Below are 17,447 nucleotides of genomic sequence, written 5' to 3' on the forward strand. Positions count from 1 at the left end.
TGCAGTCAACTGCAGTGAGTCCATATATTTCTAGTTTTTCTTAATTACTGATCATGCGTATGGGGAGCTCTTTTTTAATGCCCCGTGCTGTCTTTCTTTCTATCAATTGTTACTCAGCCTGGGGTGGTGGTGGTGAGGGGGGAAGTGGTTGGCAATGAGCACAACAAACCGGCTTTCTGTCTGAATAAGGATACTTCTGATGGCCTTTTCATTCCCATCAGTTAACAGAACTTCTTTGACATCTGCAGAAATAGCAACCTGGAAAAAAAAAAAAAAGAAGGAGTAGAGCAAACAATGAGCAAATGTGCTTGTCTGTGCGGAAGTGAAGACAGGAGTGACAAGCCTTCAGTATCATGCTACCTCACCTATTCCTCTGTAACAATCTTCAATCTTTTTTCATTTTATGTCTGCATTATTTTAATCATTCAATCAAATCAGTCAATACTTTTATCATTCCATTTGCGGGAGCCTCTATCTTGCTATCATTCTGTTCGGTAATTGCATTGTGACAGCGGATGATGGCATTCTGAGAGGCTTTCATTTGTGGGCTCCTGTTTATCTAGTAGAGCCATCATACAAGGCTGTCACTCTGCCTTTCAGCCTGCTTCTGTCTGGCTGCCTGATGCCCTTCATATAACTTTGCATTGCAGGCAGATGGCTTTGTGAGGGTAATTTTTTTGTGAGCTTTGACATGCTCGCACATTGGGCTGTAACCTCGACACATTGTATAAGAGCGACAGGTTTGTCAAATGCCAATCAGTGTAACAATATGCTTTTATTTGTAGAGACATAAAAACTTGTCTAATGCACTGTGCTGCTACATAATATCTCCCGAATACATGACTCAGAACCCAGAGAATGGGGAACGACGTTCCTGAATGGCCAATCTAATTCAAAAGAATCTAATTACTGAGCGCTCTGGATCATGTTTGTTGGTGTAATAATGCAGGCAAAACATTAGCAGCTATCTCATGTGCTCCAACTGTGATTCGCCAGGCTATTCCTGTATCTTAGCAAATGGGACTATAATCTGAAAAAAAAAAAAATGCTTTCGCTATGGCAAAGAAAGACTGTGCGCGAGGCCTGGAATGTCACAACAAGCGATATTGACTACACTGAGGTAAAATGTTTCTGCTCATCGAGGAAACCATAAAATCAATATGATCCGAAAGTAAGTCAATCTAGAAGGTCTCTCAAGACCCGGCAGCTTGACCGCAGCTGATGCTGTTGACGGTTCTCTGACCCAGCAGTTGGAGGCCCTGGAACATTTTTTCTTTTGTTCCTCCCTCTGAATGGGATTGGAATTGAGAAAAGACCTACCATGAGCCCAGCCAAGCATGTCATGCCACCCCCGAGCTCACACACAGCAAGGTCCCTGAAAGAGAGAAAGACACGGTAGAACCCATACAAATGAGATGAAATGGTCAGAGCCACATATATGTTACAGGAACAAATCGCCATCTGCGGTAAGGACGACACAACCGGGGAGTTGTGGAGACGCGGCTGGGCTGCCTCATGTCGTTTTGCGTTTTAAAAATAATTATGAAATAGAGAAGTCACAAAGCAGGCAAACCAGTGGGGGTCCCTTCATTAGTGTTCACTGCAACGTTACCACCGCTGAGCTGAAAAATCCGAGAAGGTTCCCTTTCTCCCCTTGTCAATGGTGCTGTCTTTTAGAACTAAACTAGCTAGAGTAGCGAAAGATAATTGTCAGGAAAGGATAACATTGTTAATCCACATTCACGCCTTCAAAACCAGTTAGACAAGTAAGCGAAGAATATATATGAGCGTGTGTGAACTTACGTTAGAGTCACACACAACACACAAATAAATGCAATCCTGGTTTTTTTTTTTTTTTTTTTTTAATTCTTGAAAGAAAGCTGAAACAGTTTGGAAGCTGAGCCACCCCCATAAAGCACAATTACACAAAGAGCATTTAGCAATTAACCCTTAGATCACAACTGACCCCGCACAACTGCAACAAATAAGCAAGGCAGGCATAGCACAGGGTTAAGCCAGCGGACCTGAAGTCCGGGCTGGGCTCAGAGTGAAGGCTGGGTGCGCCATTCTACACTTACCTTCCCCCTTTGGGCCTAAATATCAGCCCTCAACGTGTGACATTCTCGCCCTGGCCCTCTGCTTGCTGGCTGGAGTTTAAGCGTAATGAGATTAGGAAATGCCAGCCTTCAGGGCAGCCATGTAGCCCTGACCCAGGGCTGCCCTCTTTAGATGTTATATGCTTAGGGTCTTAACGCTGTTTCTTCCTCCTAGTTTGAGAAGTTGATTATCCCAAGAGGGGGGAAAAAAGCAAAATGAAATTGGGGGGGGGGGTGTGAAAGAGGACATTCAAATTAGGAAATATCTGAATGTATATTTAGTTATTCAAAGCAATCACAGACTGCTTGGTAAGTATAGACCCACGGAGCTTCAAAAATTACATGGTATCAACCCCAGCGCGTAAGGACATTTGGTTAAAACACACATGACCACCAATGGTGTGCTTTGAAACATGATGGATTACTAGGAAAGTGTATATAGGATGCTCCTAAAAGGACAATTAAAATGGGGAAAACAAAACACCTTGTACTTTCTGGTTGTACCAAAGAGCTCCAGAATTTTTAAGTAAAGAATCTTTTCCCCTCTTTCCTAAATCCCAGGAAATCATGGTTTGATACATAACACATATTAACAGCTGAGGTTATTGATTTTTTGTATAGTAATTTATATTATACATATTGTCAAGGACACAAGAAATACCTTTAAAACTAGAACATCTTCAAGTAATAGCCATGAGGCATCTGTCAAATGCACCAGTGACTGCTCCAGCAGAAGTTAAAGAATGTGTTTATCGTGGGGACCCTTTTTTTTTTTTGACCTTCACAATCAGCAAGGATTGATTGCGCCTTCCCTTTGTTTCCCCCAAATCAAAGAGAAATAAAATGCCTCGAGTGGAAATCAAAAGCCTTTGACACACAGCAAAACGCTTGCTGTGCAGAGCTCACACCCCAAGGCACTGCAGATCCGCCTCAGAAGCAACACGTGTTCACAGCAACTTTGCCTTTTCTCTTCCTTCCTTTCCATAATTTACAGCTTGAAGACTGTAGAGTAGACCATTTTTTTTTAATTCACAGATTCAATAACCATGATGGGCTAAACAAATATCTTTTAAGTGTGGCTCTTACCTGAATATATTTCTGTGCTTGAGGCAGTAGTAAGCTAAAACCTCCTCAGCTGGCCAGATGCCTGGAAACACAAGAGCAGAGATATGAGGATAACACAGGCTTTTTCTTCCAGACTAGCTTTTAAAAATGAAGACTCAGGACAGGCCATTGCAACTCAAACCAAACTTAACATGGTGGCTCTGTGCCTTGCGCCAGATCATGACTTTCCTTAGCTGTTATTTTCGTAATGGCCAACATTATGACCTCTCCCCAGAGAGACAGCAAAATGGCCTCCAGAAACGTTGCTAAACTTCAGTCACAATAAAACAGAAAAACTATGAACAACCAACATTACAGATATCAAAAGTTAAATGTTGATGGTAGTTCAAGTGGATCTTGCTCTTATTTATGCAAAACTAAGACACATAAGTTGAAGGCTTGCTATATGTGTAGTTCCTGTAGCAAGGGAAGCATAGGAAAAAACTCACTTTAAGGGGCAAATAAAATTGCTGAGGTCATTCTATATTGGGGGGCGGGGTATTTGAGACAGGGTTTCTCTTTGTAGCCCTGGCTCTCCTAGAACTTGCTCTGTAGACCAGGTTGCCTCGAACTCAGAGATCTCTCTGCCTGTCTCTGCCTCCCAAGTGCCAAGATTAAAGCCTTGTACCACCATCACCCAGCTTTCTACACCTTTCCATATTAATGCCTCAAAAATATCCACATCTAGAAATTACAGGGAAACCCTGTCTCGAAAAACCAAAAAAAAAAAAAAAAATCCACAATTCCTTCATTTCTTTAATTAAAACATCAAACTGCAGCATAAAATTGAGACATTAATCTCAGCAATTTTGGCATACCTTAAATCCAACAGTAATCCTATACAATAAACTCTATGGAAAGGCATTTCCAAAGATCATCACTTATACATTTATTGAGAAGACAAAGTTCAAGAATGAATATGAATTGCTTCCCAGGTAAATATGTTGGAAGTCATAGTTACAGGTGGTTGTCATAGGATGGTCAGATTATGTGGGCTCTTAATATTTTCTCTATACTTTTTTTGTGTTTCCAAAATTTTTACAATGAGCTTACATTACCTTAGATAGGATTAGAATAAATTATAGCCTCATAAAAGTTATGGCTTCCTCCAAGGAATCAGCCTTAGCCATCAATTGGGGATCCCCCCACTGGGTTTCCTTCCTGGGAGGTTAAGGATGCCCATGGCCCTGGGAAAGAGCGGCCATATCTCAGCACTCAGCATAAAGTTAAAGACATTGAAAACAACTGATTTTTCTCCTGAGATGGGCCTCAACATAAGAAATGTAAACATTTCAGAGAAGAGGATGTGAAGAAATGAGAGCAGCCAAAGCCAGTGGCTGGATGAGTTCATGACAAGTTGAAGAGGTCGCTCCAGCAGGCACCTTACAGGAAAGCCCCACAGGGTGAATGCCACTACTCCAGTCTCCCGGCATTTTCAGTCGAGAGGAAACGATGGGAAAGGACAAAGAAAAGCAGCAAGAGGTGTTTGGAAACACATTTGGAGGGAAGGCACACAAGTGGGAGAGTGTGGCAGTGAGGACTACAGGTACCTGACACCAGACCATTTGGGCTCCAGTCCCAGCTCCATGGTGCTAGATAGCTTGGATAGGTTACCTCATCTCTGTGCCTAAGCATGGAATTACAACCGCAACTACACAGAATGGCTCTGAGATCAAATGAGTGAAGCATGCAGTGTGCTTAGAACAGTGCCTAGCTCATAACAAGCACAAAGGAAAAGCAGGCTGTCGCTGTTGGCCTCTTGCAAAGGAGGGTGGATCAGTAGAGAGAAGAGAGAATGTGTGTGGAACACAGAGAGAACAGTAGAGAGAAGAGAGAATGTGTGTGGAACACAGAGAGAACAGCAGAGAGAAGAGAGAATGTGTGTGGAAACAGAGAGAGCAGTAGAGAGAAGAGAGAATGTATGTGGACACAGAGAGAGCAGTAGAGAGAAGAGAGAATGTGTGTGGACACAGAGAACAGCAGAGAGAAGGGAGAATATGTGTGGACACAGAGAGAACAGTAGAGAGAAGATAGAATGTGTGTGGAACACAGAGAGAACAGTAGAGAGAAGAGAGAATGTGTGTGGAACACAGAGAGAGCAGTAGAGAGAAGAGAATGTGTGTGGAACACAGAGAGAGCAGTAGAGAGAAGAGAGAATGTGTGTGGAACACAGAGAGAACAGTAGAGAGAAGAGAGAATGTGTGTGGAACACAGAGAGAGCAGTAGAGAGAAGAGAGAATGTGTGTGAAAACAGAGAGAGCAGTAGAGAGAAGAGAGAATGTGTGTGGAACACAGAGAGAACAGTAGAGAGAAGAGAGAATGTGTATGGACACAGAGAGAACAGTAGAGAGAAGAGAGAATGTGTGTGGAAACAGAGAACAGTAGAGAGAAGAGAGAATGTGTGTGGAACACAGAGAGAACAGTAGAGAGAAGAGAGAATGTATGTGGAACACAGAGAGAGCAGTAGAGAGAAGAGAGAATGTGTGTGGAACACAGAGAGAGCAGTAGAGAGAAGACAGAATGTGTGTGGAACACAGAGAGAGCAGTAGAGAGAAGAGAGAATGTGTGTGGAACACAGAGAGAACAGTAGAGAGAAGAGAGAATGTGTGTGGAACACAGAGAACAGTAGAGAGAAGAGAGAATGTGTGTGGAACACAGAGAACAGTAGAGAGAAGAGAGAATATGTGTGGACACAGAGAGAACAGTAGAGAGAAGAGAGAATGTATGTGGAACACAGAGAGAACAGCAGAGAGAAGAGAGAATGTGTGTGGAAACAGAGAGAGCAGTAGAGAGAAGAGAGAATGTGTGTGGACACAGAGAGAGCAGTAGAGAGAAGAGAGAATGTGTGTGGAACACAGAGAGAACAGTAGAGAGAAGAGAGAATGTGTGTGGAACACAGAGAGAACAGTAGAGAGAAGAGAGAATGTGTGTGGACACAGAGAGAGCAGTAGAGAGAAGAGAGAATGTGTGTGGAACACAGAGAGAACAGTAGAGAGAAGAGAGAATGTGTGTGAACACAGAGAGAACAGTAGAGAGAAGAGAGAATGTGTGTGGACACAGAACAGTAGAGAGAAGAGAGAATGTGTGTGGAACACAGAGAGAACAGTAGAGAGAAGAGAGAATGTGTGTGGAAACAGAGAACAGTAGAGAGAAGAGAGAATGTGTGTGGAAACAGAGAGAGCAGTAGAGAGAAGAGAGAATGTATGTGGAAACAGAGAGAGGAACAGTAGAGGGAAGAGAGAATGTGTGTGGAACACAGCGATTATCCTAAGAGTTGGCAAAGATGGAGAACCATTTTTACCACTACTTTGTCTGGATCCCAAAGTCATAAGACCTTGTACACCTCCCCACAAAAAGGCCTCCATAAAAAACAAAGTACAGCCCGGTGGTGGTGGCGCACGACTTTAATCCCAGCACTCATGAGGCAGAAGCAGGAGAATCTCTTTGAGTTCAAGGCCAGCCTGGTCTACAAGAGCTAGCTCCAGGACAGGCTCCAAAGCTACAGAGAAACCCTGTCTTGAAAAACGAAAAAAAAAAAATACATAATAAAGTTCTCTGAAGGCAGAGTCAAGACAGTGTTCTCACTAAGTGGGTGTAATCACCCTGAGTACATGGCTGTGAGGTTTTTTTTTAAAGTAATGATAGGGGAAAGGTATTTAACTAAAACTTAAGCCCCAATGAAGAATGAAAGTAACTTCTAAAATGCATAGCCTTTTCAACTCGTTTATATTTTTTTCAAGAAATTACAGAGTGATTTTTTTTAAACCAAGTTAAATACAAAGCTCAAAAGACTAAATTTCTACCATTAGCAATATAATCACTGTTAATGTTTTAGACATCATTCCATAAACCTTTCTAGTCATAAAGGTACCTCGACCAGTTGGGATATTCTCATGCAGGGATTCAGTAACTTGATTTTACCCCCATTCAATAAGGTGTAGGAGGAGTCTATAACACTGAGCTCACACTCCAGATGTGTCATTTGTACCAACAGCCTCTCATGTACATCAGCGTTCAATTAACCCATTTCCTCTTATTAGATAGCTAAGTGGGGTTCAAATTTTGTAATAGTATAAAGAGCAAGAGAAGGATATACCTTCTCCTAACATATTTTTCCCATACCTAGAGATAGGATATCTGGTCTAAAACCAAGTACAGGTTCCGCAGAGATGGCTCAGTAGTCAAGAGCACTTGCTGCTCTTGCAGAGTATTGGGGTTCAACCCTTAGAACCCACATAATGGCTTACAAAGCATCACTAACTCCAGTTCCAGTGTATGCAACACCTTCTGGCCTCCAAGAATACCAGGCACATATACTGCACATACATACATGTAGATAAAAACTCATACATGGAAAATAAAAATAAGCAAATCCTTAAAAACTTGAGTATGGTCCATATTCTGATTAAACAATTAATAAGAAAGCCTGAGCTAATAGGCCAACAAGTTTATAATTAATGTAGACCTCTGTGTGTTTCTTTGGGACTGAATGGCTGTGGGATTGGGCAGGACAGAAATTTCTATCAACAAATGGTGCCAACATGGACAACAAAACCCACTTAAAACCTGAGAGAGTTTGGGAAGGAATTCTAGGCACAAAAAGAACAGAGTTAAGCATGGCTTCTTAGTGGCAGCATTTTCTCAGGTGGGCTCTGTTTTCTAGAAGTAAGCACATCTCATTTAAGAGAGGCTTCCTGATTTAGTTTTAGTTGCAAAATCCTTGCAGCTCTTTTAAGAGGACCCACCACGAAACACTTAAATGGTATTTATGGATAGCTGACAACATGCTTCATGGTGGGGGCAGGGACTTTGAAACTCCATAGAGTTGTAGCAATAAACATGGCTCTTGCCAGTACCTCTGCCATGATGCTAGATTAGAAAGCTAAAGAATGGGGTGGATCCAGTTGTCAAAGCCACGGCTTTAATCCTAGCCATATGGCTTAGCAAATTAAAGACTCATGAGATATGAAAAAGAGAAATGTACAGTAAAGATAAATTCAGACCAAAAAAAACCCTCTAAATGGTTTAAAATATATGTTGGCTTGAGAGGGAAAAAAAGGATAAAGTCCTTTTTAAAAAAGAAAGAAAAAGAAAGAGAGTAGTTGGGTGTGGTTGCACACACTTTTAATCCCAGCACTTGGGAGGTAGAGGCAAGCAGATCTCTGTGAGTTCAAGCACAACCTGGTCTACAGAGTGAGTCTAGAACAGCCAAAGATACACAGAGAAACCCTGTCTCAAAAAAAAAAATCACAGAAATTAAAAATAAAAATAAAATAAATAGAATTTAAAATAAAGCCACATAAAGATGGAAAATACACAGGGAATCTGGAGAGTGTATGCTATTTATGTTATCTTTGAATTGTTTGACAGCTGAGGAAGAAGCAACAGTCGCTAAAAAACACTTGATTATAAATGGTGCTGGATTAATCAAACATACATTTTGAAAATGTCTTGACTTCAAAATTTAAGTCAAAAGATATGTTACTTTGGAGAAGAGGTTTTGCTTTTGTTACCACAGGAAATGAGAGGTTGTGGATTCACTTTGGGTTAAAAAAAATCATGTTTGAGCAAAGAAGACCCCCTGAAGAATCTCCAATAGGGGTAGATGACCCAGATGATCCAACATTTCAGAGGACCTCTGTTTGAGTTTCCTCTGAGTTCTACATCCAGAACAGCCTCAAAATTGCTGGCTGAGATTATCAAGCCTCACAGAATATTCCAGTCAGGACTTGACCATAATCCTAAATTTTCTTTAGGTCCCCATAAGATTATCATGGCCCTCAATAAGCAGGAAGTAACCTGGAAAACTATGCCCACATTCCCCAAAATGGATTTTGGATGTTAGTCTTTGTTTAGAGTGTTGGTTACAAGTTGTTATGGATAATGGTCAGGAGAAAAGCTAAGCAAAGGAGATTCGATTCAAAGCTCTTGTTTTGAAAAAAAAGAGGGGAGAAGTGCTGTGGGACAATGGTCTTGTATCCTGTAAAGATTTGTCACTTGTACTGGTTTAATAAAGTGCTGATTGCCCAGTAGTCAGGCAGGAAGTATAGGTGGGGCAATCAGAACAGGAGAATTCTGGGAAGAAGAAAGAGTCAGTCTGCAGTCATCTCCCAGACACAGAGGAAGCAAGATGAGAATGCCTCACTGATGAAAGGTACCAAGTTACATGGCTAACACAGACAAGAATTATGGGTTAATGTAAGATATAAGAGTTAGTTAATAAGAAAGCCTGAGCTAATAGGCCAACCAGTTTATAATTTAACAAAAAAAAAAAAAGGTAAGTTCCAGGCTGGTTCTCATGATCTAAGTCCTGAATCATATGTAAAAGTGAAAGGGGATTGGAAATAAATAACTTTTAAAGAATATTTGTTGCTCCAAAGCCTTACCAAAACAAGGCTTTATCAATCTATTTTAAATCATAAATAGCTTAGCATTTGTTGATTATATACATAATGGGTTTCATTAGAGCATTTTCATATATACATACAAGTTTTTATTTTCTATAACAACCCTCTATTCCTTTCTAATCCCTTTCCTACTCTCATTTGGTTTCAGCACTTGGTGACTCAGTGAGTTCCAATAGAGGTCTCTTACAGGATCTTAGGTGAGGGATTGTTCCTAGGAATATGGGCTCCCCACCAGTGATTATAGCACTGAAGAAAACACTCCTCTCTCCCTCAGCAGCATTAAGTCCCCAGAGATACTCAGGGGTCAGGGTAAATACCTCCCCACTACTGCTATTCTTGCAGGCCTCTTTGGTCCCTCTTCTCCATAAGAGGGATTCCCATGGGCCCAGCCTTGCATGGATGTCCTGCCACTAATCACACCTGCTGTGAGATCAAGGGTGTAATATCAAGTCCTGAAGAGAACACACCTCACCACACCTTCCTCCATCCCTTATACTCTTCCTGCCCCAGCTTCTGCAGTGCCCTGCAGTGGTCCTTAGAGGGAGAGATACAAAAGTCCTACTCATGGTTGAGCATCCAAAGTGGCCATCACTTTGGCCACAAATGAGTCATGCAATTACTATTGCCCACTTTGGGAAGGAGCTTTTCTGACCAAAGGCAATGACTACACTAATCTAAGGTATGAGCATATTCACTTAGAAGATACTTTGAGGAGCACATTGTGTTCTTCTAGAGAAACAATAGTCCCCAGTAGGATCTATGACCTCCACAGCCATGAGCTTCTGACCAGGCTGTAGTATAGGATGTGGATTCCCTCCTCAGCAGCAGGCCTCAGATCTCCCTCTTGTCACCAATTTGTTTCTGTTGCCCCAGTGGGCACTTGTTGCTCTGTTGGTCAGTGGTGGAGCTGCAGAATTCACAGCCGAGTGAGATGTTGATGATACCAATGACACTGAGATCCCCCCCACTCCAGCCTGCACAACACCAGCTGGCACTATGAGAGCTAGTTGGCAGGACCAGGATTCCATCCTGCTTCTAGCTTGATTTCTGTATATCGTGCAATCAAGGTGTGTGGAAGACGTGTTTAGCAATTAGGTTCTTTTCTTCTTGTTTGTTTGTTTTGTTTTCAAGACAGGGTTTTTCTGTGTAACAGCCCTGGTTGTCCTGGAACTAGTTCTTGTAGATCAGGCTGGCCTCAAATTCACAGAGATCCACCTGCCTCTGTCTCCCAAGTGTGTGCCACCATCACCCGGCAGCAATTAGGTTCTTATCTATTTCTGGTAGGCAAGCAGCAGTCGGGGCAAATGCCTGTTATTTTACTGTAAACAATGTTAAAATTTTTAAAGCATCATTATAAATCAAGACTAAGAGAAGACATTTCAACCCCACTAGGGTAACTATCATAAAAATGTCAGACAATCATAGTGTGGGTGAGGTTATGGCAGGAATATAAAATGATGTGATTTTGCAAAACTGTTTTTGCAGTTGCTCAAAACATTAAGCAGTTAAATTTAGATGACTGTATGATCCCAGAATTCTACTTCTTTTGGGGGGGTGGGCGGGAGCGTTGAGACAGGGTTTCTCTGTGTAACAGCCCTGGCTGTCCTGGAACTCGCTTTGTAGACAAGGCTGGCCTCAAACTCACAGAGATCCTCCTGCCTCTGCCTCCCAAGTGCTGGGATTAAACGTGTGTGCCATCACGCCCAACCAACATTCCACTTCTAAGAAAAAAATGAAAATACACATGTAAAACATTTATGGCAGCATTACCAACGGTTGTGCGCTATCACATGCTACAAGATATACGAACTCAAAAGCACACTAACGGAAGGAAGTCATTTACAAAGGACCACATGCTGGATGTTTGCATTTTTTCCTTCTTTTTAAAAAAAAAATTTAAAGAAAGAAAACAAACTATCTTTTTTCATTTTACATACCAATCCCCACTCCCACTCCCTCCCTCCTCCCATTCCCTCCAGCTTCCAACCCCCTAGTCCCCCCATCCACTCTTTAGAGAGGGTAAGGCACATTGCTTTGGGGGAAGAACCAAGGCCCTCCCTACTATATCTAGGCTGAGCAAGGTATCCCTCCAAAGAGAATAGGTTCCCAAAAAGTCTGTACAAGCAGTGGGGTAAATCCTGGTGCCGCTGCCAGTGGCCCCACAGTCTGCCCCTGCCATCCAAGTGACACCCACATTCAGAGGGTCTAGTTTGGTCCTATGTTGGTTCCTTCCCTGTCTGGCTAGAGCTGGTGAGCTCACATTAGCTCAGGTAGACTGTTTCAGTGGGTGTCCCCATCATGGTCTTGACCTCTTTGTTCATATTCTCAGTTCTCTCACTCTTCATCTGAACTACTTTGGGAGCTCAATTTTCATGCAAATGGATGGAACTAGGAAAAAACCATCCTGAATGAAGTAACACAGACCCAGAAAGATGAACATGGTATGTACTCACTCATAAGTGGATACTAGATGTAAAGCAAAGGATAATGAGCCCATAGACCGTAACCCTAGAGGAGCAAAGTAACAAGGTAAACCCTAAGAAAAACATATATAGATCTACCTGGAAAGGGAAATAGACAAGATTGCCTGACAAAATTGGGAGCATGGGGGTGGGGGAAGAAAGGAGGGCAGAAGGGGAAGAGGAGAGGAGAGGGGAGGGGGGGAAGAGAACTTGAGGGAACTTGATAGTCAAGATGGAGGAGGGACAGAGATGAGAGCAAACAGGGAGCCATTATGGGGTTAGCAGAAACCTGGCTCTAGAGAAATTCCCAGGAATCCACAAGGGTGACCCCAGCGAAGACCCTAAGCAATAGAGGAGAGGGTGGCTGAACTGGCCTTGTCCGGTAGTCAGATGGATAAATATCTTAAATCACATCATAGAAACTTCATCCAGCAACTGATGGAAACAGAGGCAGAGACTTGCAGTGGATGCTTGCATTTTTAACAAGTTATTTACCAAAAATAGGATGGAGAGATGAAGAGAATTTATACAGATCAAATGCTGAGCCCTTCCCCCACCAGCTCACCCCCGCACTCTGCTTCTTTCGCCTTCAATCAGCATTTTCTATTCCTACATTACATTTAATTAGAAATGAATTACCAGATACCTGAGGAAATGTGACAGAGATCAAAACTTTTTCCCATTTGTTAACTTAATGACTTCTCAACCATTTACCTTCCAGTTTCAAAACCAGTACTGTTGCTATGCACTCCCAGATTCTATTGCCTTGTGAATTTATGCCTAAAAATAGAACGTTATAGTATTCTTAAGTGGTTTATTTTCAAGATTTTTTTTGAAAATTTATTTTCACTTTTTGTTTTTATATATATAGGCATGTGTCTGTGTGAAACTGCCCTCATGGGCCACAGAGGGAAGTGATCCTCAGGGCCTGAAGTTGCATGTCAGTGTGAGCTGCCTCACTTGGGCGCTGAGAATGGAACTCGGGTCCTCTGGAAGAGGACAGGGTGCTCTCAACTGCCCTGCCATCTCTTAGCCTCTCAAAGGAATTCATTCGGATAAATGCGTAGCTGAACTGCTGAGCTACCCTCCTTTGCATATAGCTGTAGGACTGGGCTGCAGTTGGAGACAACAGCAACTTCTCTTCTCTGTATAGACTTTAGCACGGATACTTTCGGTGGGCATTTCGGAAGAGCAGTGAGTAGCGAGGCTTCTCGGAACAGAGTCAAGCTCCCCAGAGCAGCGGTGAAGCACTTTCGAGCACACGCAAGCCAAGCACAGCAAAATGATAACGTCCCAAGATTTTAGCATTTCATTGATATTGCAGGGATTTCTGAATTGATGACTGACATTTCTGCTATACTCCTGACTTCTGCTCCCAAGGGAGAGCAGTACCCATAGCGATATTTAAGTAGCTAAATTATTGATCTAAAAAATGCATCACAATGTTCTAATTAACAGTTTATTCTAGAAAGACATGTGTCTTCTCCAAAACCATCTCACAGGAGAAGACAGATCCTTAAATCATCAGTTCTCAACCCGTGGGTCATGACCCCTTCAAGAGTAGCATATCAAATATCCTGCATATTAGATATTTACATCATGATACATTATTTATAATAGCAGCAAAATTACAGTTATGAAGTAGCAATGAAATAATTTTAAGGTTGGGGGTCACCACAACATGAGGAACTGAATTAAAGGTCACCGTGTTAGGAAGGCTGAAAGCCAGTACCTTAGATGTTACTCAGGAACAAGAAGTATCTTATTTCTTATAGTCTCAGCTTAAGCCAGATGAGTCTCCTTCACAGAAGAAGAGGCCTCCTTTATCTCCTTTACCCACTGGGGTTCTAAAAGCACTGGCTAAACAAGAGTGACATTTTTAAAATTTTATTTATTTATTTATTTATTTGAGACCAGGGTCTCACTCTGTAGCCCAAGCCCATGTGGAAGTCACTACATAGTCCAGGCTGACCTCAGATCCAAAGCAACCCTCTGGCTTCAGCATCCCACTGGTATTACAAGCAGGAGTTGCTGCTGCCCAGCTGCAAGGACGCTGTCTTGAGAGAAAGCCTCAGAATCCCTGAGATGTCTATGCTGAGATGTCTATGGTCATTTGGGTTCATCCCATCTCACTTTCCTTCTAGTAAAGGCTTGGCTCCCTAGAGATGTGTCTATCAGAACTGGACCTATTGAACTTGACAGACTGCAGACAGCCTACAGCCAGATAAAGCCACACACACACACATACAGAGAGAGAGAGAGGCACATACATATGCACACAGGCATGCACACACTCAGGCACACATGCACAGATGTCTGGGTAGTAACAATGATAGGGAAGGTTGACAATAAGATGGATTTAAAGTACGCAACTACTTTTGTTGTTACTGTTAGTGAAGAAGCTAGTTTAGAATTGTTTTAAATACCAACTATTGTGGTTAACCTAGAGTCAAACATCCATCATTGAGCTGATGGTTGAACACATCCTAAAGTTAGGTTTCATAGGCCATTTTCAGTGTTTTTACTGTTTCTTCTTTTCCTTTAATTACACTCACATTTTTTTTTTCTGTCATTGATAGGTCAGCCTACAATAGCAATCAAGAAGAGGACTACAAAATGCTTGCAAAATAATTATTAGCTAAGTACCGTATTTCCGATCTTGGAGATCAGAGGGGGAAGAGACAGGACAGTACTGAGGCCTCCTACTGGTCAGAGAAAGAACCCCAATGTGCCAGTTAGAGCTGTGACAAATGTGCAGACAAAGCAGAGGTGGTTGTAAGAGCATTGTCGCAGGATACCCAGCTGAGGTGGGAAGAGGTCGGAAAGAGTCCCCCCGAAGAAGGATGCTTCTCCATGCAATTAACCATGGAAGCTGAGATTCCAGAGGACACGGAGCAAAACAAAGGAGGACGAAGAGGGGAACAAGGATGGACGGAAAGGTCCTTCAAAGGAGAGTATCATGAAAGGAAGCTTTGAAGAGGGGGCGGTCTTGATGTTCCAGGAGTAGGGCTCTGCCAAGGAGAGAAAGGCAGAGCGTGGGATAGGATGAGGCTGGAGGGGTGGGTGGTTAGGGGCCAGATCACAGAGGCTCCAATGGCAGTGCCAACATACTAAAGAATCCTTAAAATCCATGCAATGGTCTAAGCAACAGAGTGATGGATCTGACTTCCATTTTAGAAGATAATCCTGAGTACTCCATTTCTGGGTACTTCAATTCTGGGTAATCCATTGCTGATGAAAATGGATTGACAAGGGGCAAGGAGAGGCATCAGGAAACAAGGCAGAAAGCTACCAAAGGTACCCAGGTAAGAACTGACAAGCTGGTCATGGGGACTGGTGATGCTTTGAGACATATTTAAAAGCCTGCTCACAAGACCTACTGGATAGCTAGATGTAAGGAGCGTTAAGGGAAGTATTAACTGGGATTCTGGTCTGGATCACGAACAAGAGGGTGGATGATGGAAGACGCCTATAGGATTTCCTTCCTATTTACCATGAACTGAGGTGGCTGATTTCATGATGGATTAAACACCAGCCAGGGGAGGCCTGGGCTGTGACATCAACAAACTGGGAGATACTGGGACTTAGAGTGTCACCTTTTTGAGATTCTGAATCCTCACCAGCAAAATGATAGGCTTCAGTCAAATTATATTCAGGGCGGGCTTCACCCTATAAAATCTACAATAGAAAAAGAGACCTCTTGCTCTGGAGTTACACGAAGACCTGCTTGAATACACACTCTTATGGATCTGTGACCTTGGCAAGGTGCTTAACCTTTTTAAGCCTCTTCTTTCATTCATGGAACATACAGTTATTAACAGCCATGTCTGCTCTAGAAGCCAGGCTATTGTGGTAATTAAAACACAGCCCTTCCCTAAATAGCTTTAATAGAGGCAGTAGACAATAAATATAATTCCAGGTATTGACTGAGGCTGCAAGGAAAAGAAAACACAGCAATGAAACAGAAAACAACTATCGGGTAGGGGTGCCACTTCCTCAGCTGACATTATTGGGCAAAGCCTCAAATTTCTGTGTAAAATAAATGCAAGCAATAAATGCCGCTTTCAGGATGCCAAGAAGACTGAGTATGTATATAGGGCACTCAAAATAAGGTCAGACATGCACCAGATTCATTACAGATGGGAGAAGCCCTGGCCACTGGCTGTGTGCTTATTACTAATTTGAAATGTTTCTGTGCAATCTGGAGGGCATCTATATGGAACTTTCATGGAGAGTCTCATCCTTAATTAGTAATGCATGAAATTAAGCCGGAACTGAATTTGGAATAAAATTGTCCTAATTCTGGGACTCTGAAACTTGTCTGGAACAGGAATTCCAAATGTGCATGTATCTTCAGATATATGTGTGTATAATGTTACATACACGCACATATATACATATCTATGCACATATGTACCCATGTATATATATATATATATGTGAGATGTTTCTATATATCTATGCATCTCTGTGTATATGCACATGATGTGTGTGTATATATTACTCTTCAGTTATTGTTCTGCTCTGTGACACTGACAGGCTCACTCTGTACCATAAAGGGTTAAATAGAAGCCATCCTAAATTTGTGCATACTGATCGCAGAGAACACAGTAGATCTGAGTGGGAGGGTGTGTATGTGTGGTCCAGAACAGCAGGCAGGGGGAAGCATGCCTGGTGACATGTAGCATTTATTTAATGCCAATACTATACAGAACTATCATGTATGGAGAACATCAAGGTCACAGAGTTGGAATGTGGCCTCATGTAACTCTAGAAACATTATTCTTAACATCTAGAACCTGCCGCCTTCCACTGGGCGATGAGCCAAGGGCTGGGGATGTGTACTGGGCTACGATTTTGCTGCTTGTGCTCCTGGAGGAGCCATCAGAACACTATTGGTCTTATGAAGGGACTCATAGTGAGCACATGGAAGGAGACATCAGGAGGATTTCTACTCCGCTTCTCAGATGGCCGGGTAGGTTTACAGGTATGGCCTAAGTTTAAGAAGCAGGACGACTTGAACCATACATTTTGATTAGATTTCCAGTGAGGTACAGACTACGAGGGAAAGAAGCCCGAAGGAAGCAGGCATGAAGGCAGAGAGGAAAGACGGTCATCTGAGAACATCCCCAGGGGCTCTGGCCTTTGGGTCTGATGGTCAGGTTGGGGGCAGGTGCCAGGCATTGGTCTGAGGGTCAGGTTGGGGACAGGTGCCAGGCACTGATGTTGAGACTCACTTCTAAGAGACAGGAACACATGGCAGCCACAGTTGCACTGCTCAGTCTGCAAGGATGTGAACTTGAATTACGTTCCTGACATGTTAGCTTTGTGACCTCAGCAGGCGACTTACATCTCATTGCCTTGATTCCTCATCTGAA

General features: G+C 42.5%; 1 protein-coding gene across 1 annotated transcript in view; it reads right to left on the reverse strand.

Moving 5' to 3' along the window:
* Positions 1 to 17,447, reverse strand: part of Camkmt (calmodulin-lysine N-methyltransferase) — a 386,510-nt gene that overhangs the window by 60,757 nt on the left and 308,306 nt on the right. The window contains exons 4-6 of the mRNA XM_038318157.1: positions 3,183 to 3,243; positions 1,321 to 1,375; positions 195 to 258 (exon numbers count right to left, since the gene is read on the reverse strand). Of these exons, the coding sequence (XP_038174085.1) occupies positions 195 to 258; positions 1,321 to 1,375; positions 3,183 to 3,243 (180 nt within the window). The remainder of the gene's footprint in view (positions 1 to 194; positions 259 to 1,320; positions 1,376 to 3,182; positions 3,244 to 17,447) is intronic.

The sequence above is a fragment of the Arvicola amphibius genome, chromosome 2, assembly GCF_903992535.2.
Source record: "Arvicola amphibius chromosome 2, mArvAmp1.2, whole genome shotgun sequence".
Lineage (NCBI taxonomy): Eukaryota > Metazoa > Chordata > Mammalia > Rodentia > Cricetidae > Arvicola > Arvicola amphibius.